We start from the raw sequence: 22,004 nt of genomic DNA on the forward strand, positions 1-22,004 counted from the left end.
CACACAGTCCTTCGCTACCCCAGGTAGGGGACCACACCCTCATCCTGCCAGCCATCCTTCCGGGAGAACAGCCCCTCCCAGCCTGCCAGGGTTCCCCTGCCACTCCTCCAGCTCTGCCCCAGGAATGGGGGGGCAGGGGCGGGGCACCCCCTCACCGATGAACTCGATGGACTTGTCCAGCCAGGGCAGCAGCTTTTCACAGTAGTTGTCATTGATGGGGATGCGCATGAAGCGGCTCTCGCAGATGAAGTCCGGCTTGGGGCAGGAGTTGCTGGCGTTGAGGACATAGCTTATTCCGTTTTGGGTCATCAGATCCTGAGGGACAGGAGGACAGGTTGTAAGGGGGTGCATCTGGGCAGGCCCTTCGAATCCTAGGACGGTCTCCAGGTGGGCAACTCCGTGGGACTGGGCTCAGGAGGGCTGCCGGCCTCTTCGAGCCCCGCCTACAGCCCGCCCTGGGCTCCCAGGAATTTTACGGCTGCCTGGGCGGTGGCTTCACTCTCTTCCCTCGTCACCATTTTTAAAACACGGGATTCTTTCAGCGCTGGCCAGGGGCCCAGTGACATCAGCAGTTTGGCATGTGGGCTCCACCGACAAGGGGGTGGGGAGCTGCTGCTCCGCCCGGCCCTGACTGGCCTTTCCCCCAGTCCTGCTCCGGTCCTGGGGGGCAGGGTGGCCCTGTCCTCCCAGGTCTGGCCCTCAACCCGTGCTCATCCATCCACCCATCGGCCTTCAGCTCCTTTCTCCCCGCCCCTCCCAAACAAGCCTGAGCTGCTTCCCAGCTTCTGCCCCTCCCCCGGCGGAGCCCCAGCTGCGTACAGACCTTGTTTAGGACGTCCTTCTGAGAGCCCAGGTAGAGGTGAGGCAGGATGCGGGTCAGGCCCACGCTGGGCACCGGCAGGCAGGGCTGGGAGAGGCTCATGGGCAGCAGGGCCGCAGGCTTGCCCTCGCAGAGGCCCGGGAAGCAGGAGGAGAAGGTGGCGAAGCCTCCTGCCGGAGGGGGAGCCCAGGAGTGTCAGGAGCGCCCCTGGCTGGGGCAGGAGAGCCGGGGCACTGACCACGGCAGTGTCCCCGCCACACCCGACCTGGCTCCCCCAGCCCGATGTGGTGCCGGCGCCTGGGCCTCTGGCCTGAGCACCTGGTCTCAGCGGTGCTGGACCACGCAGCACAGTGGCGGGGGCGCGTGCCGTGCAGGTCTTCAGCCTGCCCCTATGACCACGTTCTTCCTCACGTAATTAGGGGCTGGCCCCACCGAGGACGCCGCTGTGATGCCCGTAAAAGTGGGGTCGAGGTGGCGGGTCAACACAGCGTGTGCAGGGCTTGAGGCTGTGGGGGGCGGGGCTCCCGCTGAGGGTATGGATCACAGGGCCCCTCCATACCTGTGGCCAGGGGCCAGCCCGGGCCTTCCCCGCCTTCCCTCCTGGGCTGATGCAATATCTCCCTGCCTCCATCTGGCTGGGCGCCCCAGGCCAGGCTTAGGTGCCAGGACCAGGAGGCAAGAGCTTCTGAGGGAGCCGTCCCCTCCCCCTGGGCATGACATCACCCACTGGAATTGGCACAGCCCACAGGGGCATCTGCCGGCCGGTTCGGCTCCATTCCGCCAGCCGGAGAAGACCGAGGAGCGGAGGCTGGGCTAAGAGCTGGAACCCGGGAGCGGGTATGTCCTATGTGTGGCTGGCACGTGCCCTGCCGCCCGCTGTCCCCACGCAGCAAGCACATCCGGGCCCCGGGCCACGGGTCTGCAGAAAGAGCCACACTGCTGCCCACGGCAGCCTGAGTGGGGCTCCCTGGTAAACCACTGGCTCTGAGTGACCGCAGCCGGGGAGAGCGTGCCATGCCTCTGGCCCGTTCCTCCTCCTGCCTGCCACACAGCATGGCACGGAGGCTCACAGATGTCCGGGACCACACACCAAGAATGGACCTGCCCACACCTGGCCTGGCTGGGTGACCGCTGGCTCTGGCTAGCAACTGGGCAGCACCCAGTGGCTGCCAGCTCCTGGTAGGATGAGGTGGGCCTGCTGGGTGGCACCCTGGAGCTGACCACACTTCTGGGGACACAAGCCCCATGGCACCTTCCCTGCCCGGAGTCCAGCGGGCTGCTGTTTCTGTCCTCTGTGGGCTAGCCCATCACACAGGACAATCAGGCCAAGGCCTGCCCGACCCAGCGGAGAAGCCAGGAGAGTGGGGTGGGGTCTCGGGCCTGGGACCTCCAGGGATCTTTCCTGCCCTGGGCCTAAGCAGCAGCTGGTGCTAGAGGCCCGGCGGATTCCCAAGGCCAGGGACACCTGGCGGTCTCAGCCTTCTCCCCTGGCCCCAGCTCAGTGGTGGGTCGGTACAAATGCCCAACTAGAATGCCTGTGTGAACTTCCTGTGTCCCCAGTGAAGGCTTGACTCTGGGGGACCGTGGAGATGGGGGCCTTCCAGGCTGGGGAGTAGAGGCGCCAGCCCTGGAGAAGTGGTCCCTTCCTTAGGGAGAAGCAGGTGACAGCACTGAGCACACAGCTGACTGGTTCCCAGGAGAGGAGGCGGAGCCGGGCGCTGGGGTTGGCACCTGCTCGCCAGAGCCAGGGGATGGCCGGGGCACTCAAAGCGGCCTGGCCAAGGCGGGGCGCCGGCTCCACCCGGAACCCCTGCCCCAAAGGGAAGTGTCCGCGCAGGTGCAAAGACCTGCCAGCCTTTGCTGCGATTCCTCGGCTTGGGCCCCCCACCCCCGAGCCCTTGGGCGGAGCCGAGCGGTTGGGCGCCCCCGCCAACGTCCTCTTGATGCCAGGTCCAGAGGGAACTCCAGTCCCTTGGCGTCCCCAGGGCCGCCCCGGGCGCCGGGGCTGCGAAACGAGGGCCACCTGGGAGAGGGGTCACTGGCCGCAGGCTCGACCCTCTGCAGGTCCCTGCGTCCCGGGGCTTGAGAAGGCACCCTACACCCAGCATCCCCACGGGCACCTTCCTTCAGGAGGGACACGCGGCCCGCACGAACCGCCACTAACCCGCTCCTTCTGCTGGGCGGTCAGGGCGGGCACAGCGCCGGCCCGCCCCGCACAACGAAATCCCCGACTCGCAGCGATGCGCGCGCCCCGGACGCGCGCCCACCTCGCCGACACTATCGCCGGCCACCGCCCCACCGGCCGCTTCTGCGGCCCCCACTGCCCTGCCCGGCACGGTCTCCACCCACCCTCTGCGCTGTGGCCGCGCCCGCCGCGCTCTCCGGCCCGGGTCCGAGGACGACGCACGCAGCAGCGGCCGCGGTGGGCGCACCCGACCAGCCCGCATTCCGCAGCGACGAGCACGGGCGGCCGCCGGCTCCGGGCGAGGGCCGCGGCCACTTAAAGGGCCAGGCTCCCTTTCCCATCCCCGCCCCCGCCGACGTCACAGCCACACGGTTGGGGGCGGGGGAGAGAAAGGGGTCACAGCAGCTGGGTCCCCCACCCTAGAGCGCCTCACCCCGTCATCCTCTGGGGAGGGGGCCCCCTTCCCTCCAGCTGTACCATCCTCATCTTGGTGCTTCTCAGCGGGCCCCCCTCTCTTCCCACGGAGGGGTATGTCCCCACATTCTGGCCTCTGCTGAGCACCCCCCGCGCTGAGACCCAGACTTCTCCTTTGGAGGTGGGCAGCACCCCTCCTCCCCAAGCAGCCTTCCCATTCTCACATGCTCACTGATTCAGGGGCTCAGGCGTGGGGACTCTGGGCAAGGTCGGGGAGACAGTCTAGTTCTTGATCTGGTGTCTCTAGGAGCCCTCCTCACACCATGGGGTCATGACTTCTTCCTGGCTCGGCCTTTGGAGAAATTGGGCCGAATACTCTGAGCAGCAGGTGGGAGGGGAAGGGGGGGAGCGAGCCAGGTGGGCACAGCCAGGTCCCAGGTGGGCTCTCCTGGTGCATCCCAACCCAGGCCCCCAGGGAGACAGACCACTAAAGGCTACAGGCTACGCGGCTGCCTGGGGGGGAGGGAGGGTGGAGCTCCGGGACCTTCTCAGATTCCCAGAAGGGCCCGGGGGTTCCCACTCCTGCTAGGGTGCGCACGCACACACCTGAGTTCCCACCTGGGTTCTGGGCAAGTCCCTGTTTTGCCCCAGACATGTAAAAGCCTAGACTGCTGCCCTCTCTCCCCTCCCCACCCAGACCCCGAACTGAGCCCAGGTGTGATGGCTGGAGCGAAGGGTCTGCAATCCCGCGGCTTCTGTTTCTACCCAGATACAGACCCCACGTCCCGCCCCGATGACCTCGGGGCCACCGGAGCTGGGACGCACGTGCACACCCGCACACACAATCCGAAGACCAGCCTCCCGGAGCCACGCACAGACACAGACCCCCTCTGACCATGCAGACCAGGGCCAGACATGCAGGGCCAGGACCTGACCAGTGGCACACGTGCCTGCGCACGAGGCTGACCCACCGTGCCGGCCTCACGTGGCTCTGCCCGGAGCAGCCTGGCTGCGGCAGTAGGCACACTCTGCCTGCAGCCCCTCTCGAAGGCTGTTGGAGGTCTGTGCTCCCCCTGGACACCAGTGCCGGGGGGCCAGCCTGGTGCTCATCGACCACCTCACTCGTGCCTGTGCCTGGCAGCTGCTCAGGGCAGGAGCCGAGGGAGCAGAGCATCCCATCAGCTGTGTGACAAGTGGGTAGCGCTCTCCACACCCTCCACACTCCGCCCGCCTGCCACATCCCCTGCAGAGGGCAGGGGGCAGGAACACTCACAAAGGCCCTGGGACCCAGGTGGGGAGGGCGCATGTCCCTGGGTCCCGGGCCTCCTCTGGGGGTCCTCAGCCACTGGCCCCAGGGGTAAGGACTCAGCAGGAACCACTGCACATGTGCGTGTGTGCGCACACATACGGGGGCTTCCCAGCCCCCCAGGCTGGCCTGGCTGCTTTGGGGGACAGGAAGCCCCGTGGGGACCTCTGCTGGCCCTAGGTAGGTATCGTGATTAGTAGGCTGTCGCCAGGTGTCCTGTGTGTGGCTGCAGCATGCAGGAACAGGCCCCCCGCCCCGCAGTGTGAGACCAGTTCTGCTCAGACTGGGGCTCCCAGAGGGTGGGGCCTAGGCCTCCCCCTTCAGACAGTCGCCGGGATGCGGGGATTCCCAGCGGAGCCGCATCTTTGCCTTGATCTCTCCCCGCCCCCCACCACAAGTGGTGTTTGGGGGTTTCCTCCCGTCCATGTCTTCACCTGCTAGTCGTGGGCCCATGCTGGAGGGAGTCCTAAAGCCTGGGGCCCAGGGGAGGGGACAGGAGCCTGGAGCGTCCGGCCCTTCTGAGACACGCCCCCGCCCGCACTGCCTGGGCCAGCGCTGCTCTGTGGCTGGCTCAGAGGGAAGAACAGAGGTGGATCCAGAAGCCTCGCTCCCCGGACGCCCCTGCCCCCCAGCCGAGCTGGCAGTGGGGAGAGGGTGCCCTACAGCCCCTCGGAGCTCACCGGTGAGGATGGCCACGCTGTCGAAGCAGCCGTCCAGCTTGCTGAGCAGGACGGAGAGGAAGCTGTCTGCGGCCAGCACGCTGGCGTCCCGTGTGCTCTGGTCATAAACGACCACATCCTGTGGCTCGGTTGCCTCCACCTGGGGGCCGTGAGGGCAGAGGTCAGGGCTCACTGGGCACCTGCTAAAGGCCCCCACCCCCTGCTGAGGAGTGGGTGGGGGGCGCTTAGGTGACGGGCGGGAGGGACTGCTGTGACACCTTGCTGCCTGCAGGGGACGGCAGGAACCCGGCTGCCCACTTCACGCCTGGACAGGTGTAAACCCATGGCCCACAGGCAGAGCCTTGGAGCAGGCAGAGACGAAAGACACTCGTCCCCAAGGCAACCAAGCCCTCACGCACACTCACAGGAGTGACAGGAACAAACACTCCTGGGCCTTCACCGCGGGCCAGGCCCACGAGGAGGAGATGCAGGTGAACATAACAGGGTCCCCAGGAGGCACATACGGCTGACCATGGGGACGGGAGGGCGCGGCCTCGGACTGGGCTGGCTCTCAGGATGGCCAAGGCATTTTTAGGGTCCCCCAGCAGGCCCATTTCGGGGATTCAAGGGCAGAGCGCCTTTAAGTCTGGGCTCCCCTCCCCACCGCCCCACCCCCACAGGCCAGCAACAGTGTGACTGACGGCTGCAGAGAGTCTCCCCAGTTCAAGAGGCAGCAGCTGGAGGCTGAGGTGCCACCTGCCCTCCTCCCCTCCATGAGCGGCCTGGGGCCAGATGTTCAGCAGCTTGGGCTCCAAGAGCGGCTGATGCCCCCGCCCCCCAAGCACACTCAGCCCTTAAGCCAGCTGAGCCGACGCCGACCCGGGCCGATGATGTCACCGGCAGCCAATGGGATGGTGCTCCGGCCGGGAGTCCTCGCTGGGGGTGATTGATCACCCGATTCCCCTCACTGAGGCTGCAGGGAGCCGGTTCTGCCTGTGGGGTGGGGGCCACCCACCTGGGTCCTCTCACATTCAGCTCTGCACGGGGCAGGGCCTGGGACCGTGACTCCCCACGGTCCCCCGCTGGGCATGTGACTGAGACCCCCCCAGAGCCCCCAGGCTGCCCGGCATGTCACCTGTCCTCCACTGGAGGTGCCACTGCCTTCCCAAGCACTGGCCTAGTGGTCCCTCCCCAGCTGTACTTGATGCTCTTGGGAATAGAGACAGTATTGTGACAGCAGGTGACCCAAGACATTCCTGGGGGGCCACAGAGAATACTGGGTTGCTGTAGACTTCAGAGGGGAAGGCGCTGGGGGCTGGGGACAGACTACTCAGTGTGAGCCCCTGGGCCTCTTCTGAGTCCTTGCAGCCACCAGAGTGTGCCGTCCTGGTCCACTGTCCCATCTGCCGCCTGTGCCCCCACCTTGTGCCCCTGGATGTGGTCACGCCTCGCTCATCACTCAGTGCCTGCTTTGGGCACTGTGCCGTGTGGGGGAGACCTCTGTGCAGGGCTGAGTGAGGACCCAGACGGTGTCGGAGGCTCCCGCAGGTGGGATGGGAGGGTGAAGGGTGGTGTCTGGGGGGCAGGGTGTCGCACGGACCTCCCCGGGGAGGGCACTCCCACAGCCCTGAGAGGGAAGCTTCGTGAGGAGCGGGGAGCTGGCTGGTGACGTAGAATGGCCGAGAACGTGCTGACCTGGGGATCCTGGTTTGGGTTCAAGGGCAGAGGACAGGGAGGCTGCCCAGGCCCAGGGCCCCCGTGCGCCTGGCCCGGGGGTGACGGGAGTCGGCGGGGCGTGGGCGCGGTGGGGTGCAGGGTACCTGGCCGTGCACGGCGGGCGGGATGAGCTCCGAGATGGTCACTCTGCCCTGCTGCAGCCGTCGCTTCACCAGCTTGGAGCAGCAGATGTTCACGGAGCGGAGCACGTGCCCGCGGTTGTATTCCACAAACGAGCGGCTGTCGATGACCAGCGGCCCCCGGGGCCCGCCCCGCAGCAGGCTGGCCAGCCTCTTGGCATCCATCACCTTCCTGGGGAGCCGGTCCCCCGCCATGGCGGGCAACGGGCAAGGTGGGAGGGTTCTCTCTGAAGTGGGCAAGTGTGGCCTAGAGTTCAGAGTGACCAGGCATGGCGCCGGACCTGCAGAGAGAGGCAGACGGTCAGCTCTGCAGGCCCCCGGGGGGCGCCGGCCAGCTCCCCAGGCGGGGCCGACCCCAGAGGGGCTGGTGTGCGGTCCCAGGGCACAGAAGGCCCGGGCCTGCCATGTGCCCATAGGCCCTTCCTTCCTTGGGGTGAATTAGTGTCCCTCTGGCTCGTCTCTGAAAGTCACCGAACGTCTCAGGTGAGCACGCTGGAATCTGTGACTCTGTGACCACAGACGGAGCTGGAAGAGTGCCGGGGGGCTTGGGGGTGGGCCCCTCGGTCCTGCACCACCCAGATCACAGAGCCAGCCTCTCGGCAGGTGGCGCCGAGGCAGGCGGAGACCAGAGGGAAGGGGCTCGGGGCTTGGGCTGGGCTGGAGAGGCGGCACGAGGCCTGCGGGTCCCGCCCCGGGGCCCTTGGGTCTGTGGACGCCCACTCATTTCAGAGCACTGCCTCCTACTCCTGGGGCTTCTGGCACCCCACCTCCCCTCTCTGGCCCCTCATCTTCCCAGTCCCCAGGACCCCTCCGCAGCACGCCGGCCCTCCCGTCTAAGCTGATAATCTGTCCGGGTGGGGGAGCTGGGAGGGCTGGGGCTCCCAGAGGCCCCTGGGTGCCCAGGGCAGGGCCGGGAGGGGGCTCGGGCATGCAGGGCCGCGCCCCTCTGCTGCGGCTTGGCCACGCCTGCGCAGAGGGGCTGAGGCCCGCATCCTTCTCCTGCAGAGTGGGTCACCCGCTCCCAGAACGGGGGTGCTAGGACAAAGGTCAACATGGGCGCCGCTTATCTGCGACGCTTGGCATGGCCTCCAAGGGCCTCGGGCTGCAGGGTGCAGTGGGGGCAGGCGGTGGTTGGGGTTCGCGGTCCGCAGAGCCCTGGGCAGAGCCTTGTCCTGCAGCGTCTGTGCCCAGACCCTGCTTCCCCACCTGCCAGGCCCCACCTCTCCGTTCTTCATTTAGGATGGGCCCCAGGGGCCACGTGGTCTCAGGACGGCAGAGTTTGCTTTAAAGAAGAGGAAACTAAGGCTCAGAAAAGGGGTGGGGCCAACCCAAGGTCACACCAAGGAGACGAGACAGAACCCAAGACCTGTACTGGCTGCCAGCTCACCGGTTCCTCCCTCCGTCACCTCCCCACCCCGCTGTGGGGTGGGAGGGGGCTGCGGGACAGATGTGCCCCCAAGGCCCACAGAGAGGGGACCCCCTCAGCAGGGCGCCAAACCCCACAGCCACAGAGGGTGTTGGGGTGTGGCACCCTGAGAACACTTGTCACATTTCAAAGTGACGTTGACGCTGGGGACAACAGCGGCAGCTGCCACCATTTCTGGACCACCCCTTTTGCGAGCTCCCAGGCTGGCGGGGTGACGGCAGAGTTCACAGAGACATGGCTGCAAGGCAGGTGTGGACCGCGTCCCCCCAGAGTGGCAGCCTTCGGAGGACCACGGAGCTGGCGGCGAGGGAAGTGCCCAGGACGGCCCTGACGTGGACAGGGCCTCGGATACCGCTCCCCAGGCTCCCACAGTGGGGGTGCAACCCAGGGCAGCCGCCCCTCCCGAGCACCACAGTAAGCGGGTTCAACAGCCAAAGGGCCTGCCTGCCGAGGAGCGTCCCCACCTGCTGAGGGGATCCTGCCTGCTGGAGGACCCTCGATTTGATTCCTGTATGGGCAGTTTTGGGGCAGCCTCTGCGTTCTAAGCTGAATCTCATCAAGGCTGTGACAGGCCACAGCCACCAGGTACCCTCCCACACACCACCCCTGCGGGCCTGGGCTGAGTCTCCTTCTCTTGGATGTGGCCCAACAGTCCAGCTCAGAGGCCCAGGACCCTGAGGCAAGGCGGGGAGGGTCCTGCACCATGCTCCTGATCTCCCCGTCCTCATCGGCTACGTGGGGGCATTAACTCCCACCTAGAACAGTGAGAGCCAAATGGAGCTTCAGCCCAGGGACGAGGAGGGGGACGGGGGAGAGGGGCCTGCATGCATGCTGCCCTCGGTCCTCAATCCTCCCCAGAGCACTGAGAGGAGGGGCTGGGGCACGGAGGGGTCCCCCCGACAGAGGGGAGTCCAGACTGGAGCGGGGAAAGGAGCCAGGTCAGGCTGAGACCCAGGAGGAGGGGGTGGGGTAGGGGCTGGAGGGGGGCGGGGCAGCCCGGTACCTGGTCCCTTCCCGCCCCCGCCCCCCCCAACAAGGATCCTCTAGCTCGGCCCTATTAACCACTACAGTATTGTTATCTGCAGCCAAGGGGGACTCATTAGCCAGTTAGCACCTCCATCGTTGCCATGGCAACAGCAGAGGTGCCAGGCAACCGCTGTTCCTGCGGCAGCAGCCGGGAAACAGGCTGGCTCCGCGCTCTGGCTCTGCGGAGCCGCAGGTCTCGGCCCCTCCCCACCCCTGCAGGTGCCCAGTAGCCGGGGCCTGGGACCACCCGCAGCCAGGGCCCAGGAGGCCTGGAGCCTGGCAAGCCAAGCCCCTCCCCTCCCGTCTGCCGGGTCCTACCCCGACTCATGTCTGCTTCCACCCGCATGGGCTCCTGCCCCTCCTGCGGGAGACCGCTTGCCCTGAGCTGGCCTCTTGGGAGGGCGTCCTCACCCACAGGGCCTCCTTGAATCTAAGGCTCCTGGGGGCAGACCCCTGACCTCCCTCCCACGGATGGTATGGATCAGGGCCCAGAGCTGGTGGTCACAGGGCCAGGGGCGGGCTGCAGACACTCAGGACAGCCTTGAGCAGGTCAGTGGGGCTAGAACAGGCCAGGTGGACAGAGGATACAGATGTTGTGGGGTGTTGGGCCTCCCCGCTTTCTAGGACCCACTCCAGGCTCGCCCGCAGGGGTGTGGTGGGGAGAGAGGCCCAGCCCCATTCGCCCCCACCACAGGGCTCAGAGCGAAGAGCCGGTTGTCCCCAGTCCAGAGGCAGCAGACCCCTCCCTGCCCTGGCCGGGTGCTGCCGGGGACGCCAGGTACACGGCACGGCCCTGCTCCTGCGCCACGTGCCTGCCATGCCCGCTGGGACATGTCCCCACACACTGACCAGACGCAGACCAGTTCTCGCCTCTTTCCCACAATCCCCGCCCCCCACTGACACCACGTGCAGTTACACGCACATGTGCGTGCACATACATGTAGTCACTGGACGCATGCGCCCTCACCCTCCGCATGCCAAAGCCCCCCACCTCCCAGGACACCCGAAGCCCAGGTGCCAGATCTCACTCCGTCAGCTCCCGAGGCCTCCACATGGCACATCCGTGTCCCTGAGCACACACATGGCCAGGGACCTCCTGACTGTCAGCATCCTCACCAAGGTACCTTCTGCCCTGCATCTCGTGATGGGGAACTGCCTGCCTCCAGAGACGGCGGTCAGGATGGGAAGCAGGGTCTGTGGCTCTCACTCAGTGGTGCCTGGCACACACAGGCAGACTCTCAAGAAGCGGGACTCGGTAAGCTGAGATGTCCAGCTCACTGTGACCCAAGGGTGCCTCTGGAGGCAGGGGCCCGGGTGCTCACACCTGGCCAGCTCACGTTACTCTCCTCTGCGCTCACACCCCTGCGCCCCCTCTCAGTTCTCCAACGCGGGTGGGACAGGACCCAGGCGGGCCTTCCCTGCCCCCGCGGGGCCCGTGGCCATGCCAAACAGGGGCAGCTTGGCCTGGGGACAGTGGGGACTTCAGAAGCAGTGGGGTGGGGGCCCTGCCCCCTTGGTTCCCAGGGGTCTGGGCTGAGCCCCGGGTGGGAGGACTCAGCACGCTCAGGGACCTAGGATATCTGGGCTTCATCGGTCTCAACCTCGCTGATCTGCAGGACTTGTTCCCAGGCCAGCCCAGCCTTCTCCTGGTCACCCTTCACCATGTTATACACCTGGGCCAGCCCAGGACATCTACGGGTCACTGCCCTGAGCTGTCCAGGCATAAGTGGCCTCAGCCCACGCAGTCCCGGTCAGGGTCTGACATGTCTCTCTGGCTGTGGGTTTGGTCCCCTCCTGTCCTTTCCCTGTGAACTGCACGTCTTGGGGGTGTAATCAGGGTGCTCTCTGGCTCCTCCAGACACGGCCCACGGTCCCTGGAGCACCCTGCTGGGGCGGAGCTTCTGGGCCCTGAGGTCAGCCTCAGCCGGAGGAGAGGAGATGCAGGAAGGGACCTGGAGCACAGGGTGACTTCGAGCACCCTTCCACATCTCCCTTCATGACACGCGCTCTTCCTGCAGACAGCCTCAGGGGCCCAGGGCCTTCCTGAGGACTGAGGGAAGCAGGGGACCAGAGCCCACCCCGCACCCCCAGCCGGGCTGACTGCAGCAAGAGGCACTGCAGTAGGCCTGGGGGGGGGGTGATGCCCGTCCTTGGCCGGCGCTCACCGCCATCTGAGGAGCGAATGCACAGACACCTGTGCTCCCGTCGCAGGGGCCACTGGGTGTCACATGCATTCCCGGGGCTGCCCTGGGAACGAGAAAGTCTGGCGGGCCCAGAGGAGGACGAGTGGGGCTGCCCTGGCCTGCAGCACCCCCGCCGCAAGCTGAACGACAGGACACCGCTAACGCCACACTAGATCCTGCCGCGAATCGGCCTCCAGCACCCCTCACTGCAGCTCCCAGGCCCCCAAGCACAAACCCGAAGGCACATTCTCCCAGAGGGATGACCTGCTGGGGCCTAGGCCTAGGGGTGCCCCTCCCCTCCGGGCCAGACTATTAAGTGGCCCCCCAGGTGGGAAGATAGGCCAAGGGAGGCTGGCTGCACTCAGCCTGGCGGTGCCAGCCCCTCCCCCCGCGCTCGGCTGTCTCTGCAGCAGGCTGGCGAAGGTCTTTATTCCGCAGAGGCCGGCTGAGCGCCCCGAGGTGGGGGTGCCCCTGCGGCCTGGGCGGACAGGGGATCTGGCTCTGCAGCCCCTCCCCGCCGGGCACGGAACGAGCCCCGTGCTGAGCCTCTGAAAGGCCAAAGCCCTCGGCTCGGACGGCCAAGGCCTCCGCATCCCCCACCGGCCCGCGCGGCAGGAGCGACCTTCTCCGAGGGCTGTCCGGGGGGGCGGCAGGAGGCGTCCCGGGCTCGGGCAGAAGTCGGGACAGATCCCCGCTGGATCGCAAATGGCCCTCCTGGGTCCTTCATTCATGCCCCTCCCCCCACCCACATAAGAGGCAAGAGCAAGGGGAACCGCGGCGGAGCGGGCGCCGGGTGCGCGCCAGGCCGGCGGGGTCCGCCGCGCGCTGCGGGAGGCGGAGAGAGGGCGTCCTGGTGCGGGCTCACCTCCGGCCCGTCGCCTCCACCCGGGCGCCCGCCGGGCGCAGTCCCTGAGCGCTCCGTGCCGGGTAACCCCCTCCCCGCCCGGCGCCCCCGCTCACCTCGCTCACGCTCGCCTCCGGGGCGCACCGGGGATCCGCGCCGCGCTCAGCTCGCCCGCTCGGCTGCGCCGCCCATGGGCCCGGCGGGGGCCCGCGCAGCCGGGGCAGGGGCCGGGGGAGCGCGCGGGTCGCGTCGCCGTCGCCGCCGTCGCCGCCGCGGCCGCCGCGGGGAGCGCTCACTCGGGCCGGGGCGCGCGCACTGCGGGCGGGCGCGCGCACTCGCGGCGCGCATCCCACCCCGCGCCTCGGCGGGCGCGGCCGGTGCGGCTCCGGCTGGGGCTGGGCTCGGGCGCCGGCGTCCGGGCGGGGGGCGCGGAGCCGGCTCGGCCGCCGCGCTCGGCCGCGAGTGACAGGCCCGGGGCGGAGGGCGGGGCCGCCGGCGGGGATGAGGTCATGCCGAGCGAAAAAAGCCCCTGACGTCACCTGCAGCCAATCAGCGCGCGCGGCTCGGGGGCAGGTGACGTCAGCCGCAGCTCAGCTTTGGGTGCAGATGAGAGGCGGCTGCCGCGGGGGGCGGGGGGCCGGGCTTGCCGCCGCCGCCCTCCGCCCTCTGCCCTCATCCCGCACCCCGGCACCGGCTCTTAAAGGGGCGGCGCGGCGTCCGGATGCCGCGCCTGGGACCCCGCCCTCAGGAAGCTTTCCCGACCCCAGCGCTCTGCCTTGCCCGGGGACCCCCGGCCTCACCGCCGCACACAGACTCGCGGAGGGTCGGGCTGACCGGGTCCTGCGCGAGGGTCCTTCCCCCGCCAGCCCCGCCGGAGTGGGCACCGCTCCCCGCCCCCCGCAGCCTTTGTTCGTGCGGGGCTTGCGGTCCCGAGAGCGCGTACCGCGAGCCCGGCCCTGCGGAGCGCTCTCCCGCAGCATCCGTGCTCACCCTCTCCACGACTCCCGGAGGCGGGGACCTGGCTCTCCACCCTGCTTGGGAGGGAATCGGAGGCTCAGAGGCGAGAGAGTTGGCCTGGGTCACACATCTCACGAACCCTGGTGGGGGTCTCCCGTGGAGTGCCATGCTCCCAGCCCCACCGGTGACATCCAGCCCTTGCCGCTTCCTGCGAAAAGCAGCCCCGAAACAGCGCTCTCTGGCCCACCCCGACAGTGTGCGCTCCCCACCCCCAAGGCTGTTGAGGGTCCGCCCCCCGCCGATCACTGTGGGAACACAACCAGCCCGCCGCCTGGACGCTGGGAGTCCAGGGTGGGAACAAACACAGGTAATTACACCGCGGGCAAGTGCTGGGCAGGAAACAAACAGAGGCCAGCGACACACAGCAGCGGGTGGGCGTCCTAGAAGCCAAGCCAGGAGGTGACATGCAAGCAGTGCCTGGAGGCTGGCGGCCCGAGGTGCAGGAGGGACCACGGCAGGCAGGAGGGGACCTTGTCCCTCCACCAGAGGCGGCCGTGGAGAGAACGTGCTGCTACACATCTATTGATTGGTCATATATTTGCTGAGCACCTTCTCCGAGCCAGGTGCTGAGCCACGCACTGGGACTTGGCTCCGAGAAAGGGGACAGAGACCCCCGCCCGGGGAGCCGACAAGCCTAGGAGCCTTTGGAGGTAATTATTTTGCAGATGTGACTAGATGGCCAGAGCCCCAGCCGGCACAGGCCCACCTCTGGCTCTGAGGGGGGCGTCGGTCCCCAGAAAGTGTAGCCCCTTCTCATGACGGAAAGAGCTGAGGGGCGGCCCTCAGCCATCACTGGTGGAATGAAGGGTCACAAAGAACGTAGCAAGCATGACTGGCCTGTCCCCTCCTGGGCCGGGCAGGCACTCAGGACCCCAGAGTGGGCAGCAGGTGACGCTCCCCTGGAGGGACCCTTCCCTGTCCCATGCTCAGTCCCCCCGGGCAGACTGTGTTGCCTTCGTCTTCAGAGCTTTGTACACAGTGGGTGTCTAATAAGTGCCCGGAGCCTCCTCTCTCGCTGGCCTGAGGAGCACCCAGGTAGCTGTGCGTGTATGAAGTGTGTGTAGTGGGAGTCCCTGGCTCAGAGGCATGAACACCTTGGGGGGCGGAGTGGCGCTGTCTCAGAAGGGACAGCCGGGAAGGGGGTGCTGCCAGGGCCTCCTTCCTCCCTGCCCCTGGCTGGGCCCCGAGGACGCGGGATGTGCCCGGCGTGGCTGCACGGCCAGTTCCCCACGGCCGGGGTGCGTGGAGCCTTGCAGCACTGGGCTCACTGCACGTCGGAAAAGTGGGGGAGGCTGGGCCCTGGGAGGGGGCCGTGAGGGCCCTGGGGCATCGACAAGCTCTGAGGGGCCTGGGACCCACAGGTGTGAGGTCGTCAGTGTCATTAGATGGAAGAGCTGTCACGTCAGCGTCATTAGATGGAAGAGCTGTCATCTGGGGAGGGAGGGGTGCCAACCCAGCTCGCTCCGCCTGCCAGGCCCGGGATGAGCCCAGTGGGGGGGACAACGTGGGGTGGGTGTCTGAGTGGGCTCCTGCGGGGGCGGGGTGCAGCCCGCTCCTGCCCAGCCCAGATGTGGTCAGCGCTTGGTATGGCCTGGGGGTGCCCTTGACCCCTAAGAACTCCGACTGTGCTCTGGACAGCTCCTAGCCAGGCCTGAGCGGGCGGCAGTAAAAGGAGGGGCTGGCGGTGGTGTCCCCATGTCCCCTTCTGGAAGCTGTGGGTGTGGGGGTGGCCTGAGGTTTCCCAGGCTGTGCTTGGCCAGCGGTGTTTAGGCCTTGATTACTTTGTAACCTTAATGGGCATCTCTTGTGCACATGAGCCCTTGAGATCTGGGGCCAGCGGGGCGGGGAGGTACCGGTTCCGGAGAGGACAGTGGATTGCCAAGGCCACCAGCTCTGGCCCCAGGTTCTTTCCCGTTTGCAGGGTAGATTCTCTCTCCTTCCAGCCTCGACTTCCCTCCGCCCTCAGCCTAGGGTCAGCCGCCTGGGCGCCTCTCCTGAAGGGGGGGGCCTGAGCCCCATGCACCCAGGCTGGGTCAGCTCTGCCTGCGACCTGGGAGCTGGGTGTGGTGGGTCCCAGCAACAGCCGGGTGTGGAAGGGAACACCTGGCAAGGTGTACAGTTCCCCAGAGGCAGGCCGACCTCCCGCAGTGGCCTCCCTGACAGGCGGGACAAGGTCCAAGCCCAGCTCCAAGGCGCCCTGGTTGTCCGCAGGGGATCGTGGCTACACTGGCCTGGGCATGTGGACCCTGCACAAGGTCCCCAGGGTGCAGCAGGACGCTGCGCAGGGCTGAGGTCGGGCCTAGCTCAGCAAATCTTTCCAGTCGCGGGGCGGGCACCTCGGGCCGGGACGCGCGCACCGGGTTGGCAGGTGCGGGCGCCGCGGTCCCGGCGGTTCGCGGGCGCCCTCTGCCGCCCGCCCGCGCCTCCTGCGCCCCCTCGCCGCGGGGAGCACGCCCAGGACCTGCGCTTCCTCCCGCATCCTTGTCGCGAGAAAGAAAAGCGGGTTGCTTTTTCTTGCGGATTTGCAACTCAGCGTTTCCGCTAATGACAGAGGGTTACCGTGTACCGGTGACAGTCCATTCCCACTGCCTGGCTTGTTTAAGCCAAGGCGTCGGTCATGCGGTGCACGTCTCGGGGGAACGCAGGTGGTTCTGACAACTGCATGCACCGCCGCGTCCTCACCACCCATAACCCGGCCTAGGCCATGTCCGTCACCCCAGAGAGCTCCCTCCCGCGCTTCCAGCCACTTGTCCCCCACCTGCTGACCCAATGGCGCCGGCTAATGTTACCGAGACATGCGTGTGCACCCTTTTCCCACTCGAAGCAGCTTTGAGATTGCCACCGTCCTGCGACAAGTGTCTGTGTGGTGTGTGGTGCTTCGTGCACGCACGGAGGGATTCGAACCGATTCTGTCTTCCTGCTCGTCTGCTCCCGTGTTTCAGCTGGGAAGAGCAGCTCAAGGAGCTGTGCCCTATATGCTTTTTATAATGCATTTCAGATTATTTTTCCTGTTTTTATTTATTGTGATATTAAAAAGCAACAACAACCTTACAAATCAACCCAGAGAACAACATAACCAACACCTAGCTCCTGGACCTCCCGGGCTAGCCTTTTTCCGTTTTTGCTTCTGATGAGCTACATGTCAGCTTGCGCCCAGGGGTGTTCCCCACCCTTCCCCCGCCCCTCTGGCCCGAGGCAGCCGAGTGCAGGGTGGCGGGTGGCTCCCTGGTTCTGTCTTTATCGACTTACTGCATGTGTGAGTCCCATGTAACACAACAGAGGGTGTCCGTTGTGCGCTCTTAACTGTCGACACGCAAGTATCACAGTGCAGCCAGTGTCCCTCAATTTGCTTTTTGTCGCTTGCAGGTCTGTTTATGCCGGTGGGCGCACGTGAGCCTGGCTCATCCGTTTCAGCTGCCGGATGGGTTTTCACTGTATGAATAAACTGCTTAGCTGTTCTGCTCTCCAGGGACGTTTAGCTTGTTTGCAAGTTTTTCCACCTGCGACAAATGAGCTAGTGGATTTGGTCTAGCATCGCTGTGCGTCTCTGTGCCCCCCATCGGCTGCATTGCGCCCCGCCCCCCCAGGCTCTCAGCCCCCTCCCTGAGCTGCTGAGCCCAGAATTTGGGTTTTCATGAGTCTGGGAGGTTTGCATGCACGTTCAGTTTTTTCTTTTTCGATGTTACATCGCTTTACTATTTATAATTACCACATAGTAAAGCTGACTTTTTAGTTGACTTCGTTGCTGAGGTAAGAGATACGTCAATAACACAGAAGTTGCCACCGTCACCATTTTCAAATGTGCCATTCGGTGGCGTTGGGGACGTTCACATCTCTGTCTCCAGAGCTCTTTCCGTCGTCCCAAACTAGAACCGTGTCCCCATTACATGCTCAGTCCCCGTCCCTCTCCCCCGGCCAGGCACCAGCACCCGCTTCCTGTGTTGTGAATCTGACCCCTCCGGGGACCTCACGGAGTCACTGGCTTATTTTGCTGAGTGCGACGTCCTCGAGCTGCATTCGCGCTGTAGCGGGCACCAAATTCCATTCTTTTAAAATGACTGCGTAATAGTCCGTCCGTCGTCTCGAATGCCACACCTGGGCACCCGCTTATCCGCAGATGGACGTGTGCGTTGTCCACACCATCTGGCTCCTGTGGGGAGCGTTGCTATGAGGCTGGTATGCGAGGATCGCTCTGAGTCCCCGCTTTCTGTTCTTTTCGGGGCCACCCGGCCGCAGGATGGCCGGGGCGTGCGAGAGTTCTGTTTCACCTCCAAGGAGCCACCAGACTCGTTCACAGCAGCCACACTGAGTCACCGCGTCACCGCGTCACCTGCAGCGCACGAGGCTTCCAACCTCTCGACATCCTCGATAGGTCGACCCTTTTGGACGGTGACACGTGTGTGCAGCTCCGAATTTCAGCATGTGTGGGTTCACGGACGATCACTATAATCGGGGTGCGGAAGCCCCGGCGCCCCAGGAATCCCCCCGGTGCTCTTGGCGGGGACGCCCTCCTCTCACTCCTGGCCCTCGGTGACCCGGGCCCGGGCTGCAGCTTTGTCTCTTTGAGAACAGATTCCTAGGAGTGGAATCGTAAACTTCCTCTCCAGCTTCCAGGGCATGGAAGCCGTAGAGGCTCATGCGCCTTTGAGGCTCGTCCGGGCTGTGGCCTGAGTCAGTGGTTTCTTCCTTTTCCTGCCGAGGAGTATTCGTCGCCCAAACCACGTTCAAACAGCTCGCCCAGTCACTCGCCGAAGGACACCTGGGACGCTTTCGGCTGGCGGGGATTTTGAATGAAGCCACTCTCAACATCCCCACGTGGATTTCTGTGCGCACACAGCTTTCGTTCCTCGGGGTCGGGTGGTAGATGTAGGTTTAACTCGACAAGAAAGTGCCCGACCCTGCCGAGAGGTGTTTCGTGTGTGCGCGTTGGATTTTATGAAATGCTTTTTCTACATCTAGCGAGGTGATCATGTGATTTCCCTCCTTTATTCTGTAAGGTGATCGGTTACGCCGGTTGCATTTTGAACGTCAAGTCAATCTTTTCTTCCTGGTCATAATATATAGTCCTTTCGTACAACTAAATCTTGTTCGCTAATACTTTGTTAGGTGTTTACATACGTTTGCGAGCTCTTTTTTCTTTCTCGTATGTCTTTACCTGGATTCCGTATCCAGTGCATGCTGACCTCACGGGATAAACTGGGGAGCCTTTACCTCTTCTCTGGTCTCTGAAAGAGCGCGGAAGGTCTCTGTGTTAGTTTCCCGTTGCTGCTGTTAAGAGGGCAACACAAATTTACCGCCTTACGGTTCTGAAGTTCCGAGGTACAAAATAGGTCTTAAACGCAGCTACCGGCAGAGTCGCATTCTTTCTGGAAGCTGCTCCCTGCCGCTGCCAGCCTCCAGGTGCTGGCCGCGGTTCTCGGCTGAGGGCCCTTCCTCTCCTCTGCGTCTGTCATCAGCTCTTCCTCCGACTTGACCTTCTTGCCTCTCTGCTATAAAGACCCTTCTGAGGATAAGGGGCCACCTGGTGATCCAGGGCCATCTCCGCATTTCAAGGTCCTTAACTAAATCACATCTGCAGTCTCTTTTGGCACGTAAGGTTCTAGGTTCACTTCGTACGTGAGGAGTAGGGCGTGGACATCTTGGGGTGTCCCTGATTCCGTCTACCACAATTGATGTTATATCTTCCTTCAGTATCTGAAAGAATTCACTCTTGAAGATGCAGGCCTCCCGCTTTCTTTGTGGGAAGCTTTTCAACGACACATTCAATTTTTTTTAATGGCTGTAGAGCTATTCACACTCCCTAGTTCTTCTAGGGTCAGCTGTGGTACAGCTGTGTTTTTCAAGGAATTTGTTTATTTCTTCTAAAATGTCAAATCGTTCACGTAAATTTGTCGTCACACGCAGTGGTTATGTTTTTCTCGTACACGGGGTATATAGCGATGTCCTTTTTTTCATTTCTTTTATTCGCAACGCATCTTTTTCTCTATTTTTTTGGTCAGTGTTGCTAGTGGCTCATACATTTTATTAATCTTTATGAAGAACAGATGCTCGACTGTTCATTTTCTCTATTTCGCATCCGATCTCACTGTTAGCGATGTGTGTTCCTACCACAGTTCTTTTCTTCCTTCTGCTTTCTTTGGGTTGAAGTTCTGGCTCTTTTTCCGGCTTCTCGGGAGGAAAGCGTACGGCGTTGTTTCCCACCCGTTCTCCTTTACCACGTATTTCGAGCTACGGATTTTTCTCTGATGCCGCTTTGGCCGTGTGCAAGGGGTTTTCACGTCCCGTCCGCATGACAAGGCAGACCAAAGCGTCTCCTCATTTGCACTGTGAGTTCTTAGACTCTGTGCGGGTTATTTCGAAGTCTGTGACTTCATTTTCCAACATTTGGGGATTGGAAAAAAAAAAAAAGAAAATGTTCTCTCGTCGAGTTCTGGTCTGATTCCGCTCGGTCCAAGACCACACCCGTCAGAGTTCACTGGAGCGTCTGGCAGTGAGGTCCGACGTCCGGGCCGTCTGTCCGCTCCCCAATTTGTTTCCTCTCCTGGTCCCGTCCGTAAGATTTATTAAATCGGGAAGATTTCTTAACATTCCCCGTTATATTTGTGGATTCGTCCATTTCTCCGTCGGTTGCATCAGCGTTTGCTTTACGTGCCTCGAAGGGCGCGGGGCGTGAGGGCCGTCTCCCCTCGGTCGTGTTGACTCGGCGCCGCGAGATATTCTGTCGTCTCTCGTCATAGCTGGGCCTTCGAGTCTGCTCCGTGTGGCGTCGACGCGGCTGCACCTGCTCTTTATAAACTCAGTGCTCGCGTGGCGCGTCCTTTCCCCGCTTTAGTTTCTACCCTTCTGGGTCCTGAGATTGAAGGTGCGTCGTCTCGCGGTGGACAGCAGGCCCTCGAGTGTTCTCTTCGTCTTCCAGTCTGACGCCGGACTCGTCCTGGGACGCTTAGGTCGTTGGCCTTTGTCGCCGTTGCTGATCTAGGTTCCGGGAACTGTCGGGCACTGTAAAATGTCATCCAGGGTCCTCTAGCTCCTGTCAGTTCTGTTTAAAAGTCAACTGTCACACGGACGCCACGTATTTGTATCAAAGGGCTAGAGACCGTCCAGCTGATGTCCGCTGGCGGGGCCCCCTGGCCACCTGTCTCCTGCAGGTAGGGCAAGAGAGAGAGAACACTGCAGTCCGGCGAGAGCCTGGTGGGCCCGTCTCCTCAGCCCTGAAAAGCGGTGGGAAAATCAATTTGCCCCTCAAATATTTGAAGCTTAGCCGTTTGGTTTTCTGCTCAGGCAGCTTCCGAATTTGGGAAACATCTTAAGAGGTGAATGCAAAACACCTTTTCTCAGAAGGACATTATGGCATAAGTGCCGCGTGGTGACTTGGGGGGTCCCCCGTGTCCGTGTCGCCTGTCCCAGGGCCCCGGATGCCAGCAGGTGGGCCGGCTCCCCACAGCGCCTGGTGGCTGCCCGCGGCTGCGCTGGGCATCCGCCCCCAACAGCGGCCCTCCTCCTGGGTCAAGGCCGACGGTGGGCCGCCCCGGTGCCGGCCGACTTCCCGGAGGAGGGGAGGCCCGCCCGCAGAGGGCCCTCGCCCGCCCGCTTCCCGCCTGGCCCTCTGCATTTCTGCAACGTCACGTGCTTAAAAGTCGCGGTCAAACACGCAGGGCGGAAAACCTGCCGCTGTCTTTCGCCCCGTGGGTCGTGCGGTTAGTTTGGCCTTGGCTAGTCGCTGTGGTGGGATCGTCCACCTCCTGTGACTGTCACGTCCCCTTTGGAGGCAGAACCATGGTGCCCCGCTTTCTGTCAGGCCCCGTGTGTTCCGGGGCCCGGGAGTATGGGTCGATCCTGGTTCGGAGCTATGTCGGCGGCACTCACACAGGCGTTGCTGCTGGCTGGTGGCCCCGCAGAGGGCTGTCCGCCCGCTGCCCCCGGTGGCCCTGATCTGAAGGCGGATGGCACTGCCTGTACCCCGCGGGGGCAGGACAGGGCTTACCGGTCACACAGTGAGGCTCGGCACGCCCAGGCCGTCTGGGATGGCTTGAGTGGAGGGAGGGGACCGCGCTTTGGTTTTGTCGTGGTTGGGGGATGGGTCTGGGCGCAGGGTTGCCGTGCAGGCTGGGCGATGGTGGCTTGTAGTCCCCCGCCAGTGGCCCTGGGCTTCCTCTTGGCTTCCCCAGCTGTGGGGTGTAAAGAAGGTGTGTTGGGGAGAGGAGCGAGGCCCGAAAACTGTCAGCGGCCCAGCGCCAAAAGCAGAGTGAGGCTCGCCATGCCACTCGC

At 64.3% G+C, this 22,004-nt stretch overlaps 2 protein-coding genes across 2 annotated transcripts in view; one reads left to right on the top strand and one right to left on the bottom strand.

Annotated features, from left to right (window-relative positions):
* DUSP8 (dual specificity phosphatase 8) overlaps nt 1-12,979 on the bottom strand; it is a 16,586-nt gene extending 3,607 nt beyond the window's left edge. The window contains exons 1-5 of the mRNA XM_039840330.1: nt 12,836-12,979; nt 7,205-7,521; nt 5,406-5,544; nt 824-990; nt 156-315 (exon numbers count right to left, since the gene is read on the bottom strand). Of these exons, the coding sequence (XP_039696264.1) occupies nt 156-315; nt 824-990; nt 5,406-5,544; nt 7,205-7,435 (697 nt within the window). The 5' untranslated portion in view covers nt 7,436-7,521; nt 12,836-12,979. The remainder of the gene's footprint in view (nt 1-155; nt 316-823; nt 991-5,405; nt 5,545-7,204; nt 7,522-12,835) is intronic.
* A 264-nt stretch (nt 12,980-13,243) lies between these two features.
* On the top strand, nt 13,244-15,104 carry LOC120584602 (protein transport protein Sec24D-like). The gene is made up of 2 exons (XM_039840354.1): nt 13,244-14,043; nt 14,300-15,104. Exons 1-2 carry the CDS (start codon nt 13,441-13,443, stop codon nt 14,372-14,374), a joined length of 678 nt encoding a protein of 225 aa, XP_039696288.1. The 5' UTR covers nt 13,244-13,440; the 3' UTR covers nt 14,375-15,104.
* Nucleotides 15,105-22,004: the final 6,900 nt, after the last annotated feature.

This window comes from Pteropus medius, unplaced genomic scaffold, assembly GCF_902729225.1.
Source record: "Pteropus medius unplaced genomic scaffold, Ma_sr-lr_union100, whole genome shotgun sequence".
Taxonomy (NCBI): Eukaryota; Metazoa; Chordata; class Mammalia; order Chiroptera; family Pteropodidae; genus Pteropus; species Pteropus medius.

What these genes read in the sequence shown, in the direction of transcription:
- LOC120584602 (XM_039840354.1), top strand. Translation starts at nt 13,441, where the DNA reads ATGCCGCGCCTGGGACCCCGCCCTCAGGAAGCTTTCCCGACCCCAGCG. An exon ending in CAGGGTGGGAACAAACACAG is followed by an intron (nt 14,044 to 14,299) that starts GTAATTACACCG and finishes TCTCCGAGCCAG; the next exon opens with GTGCTGAGCCACGCACTGGG.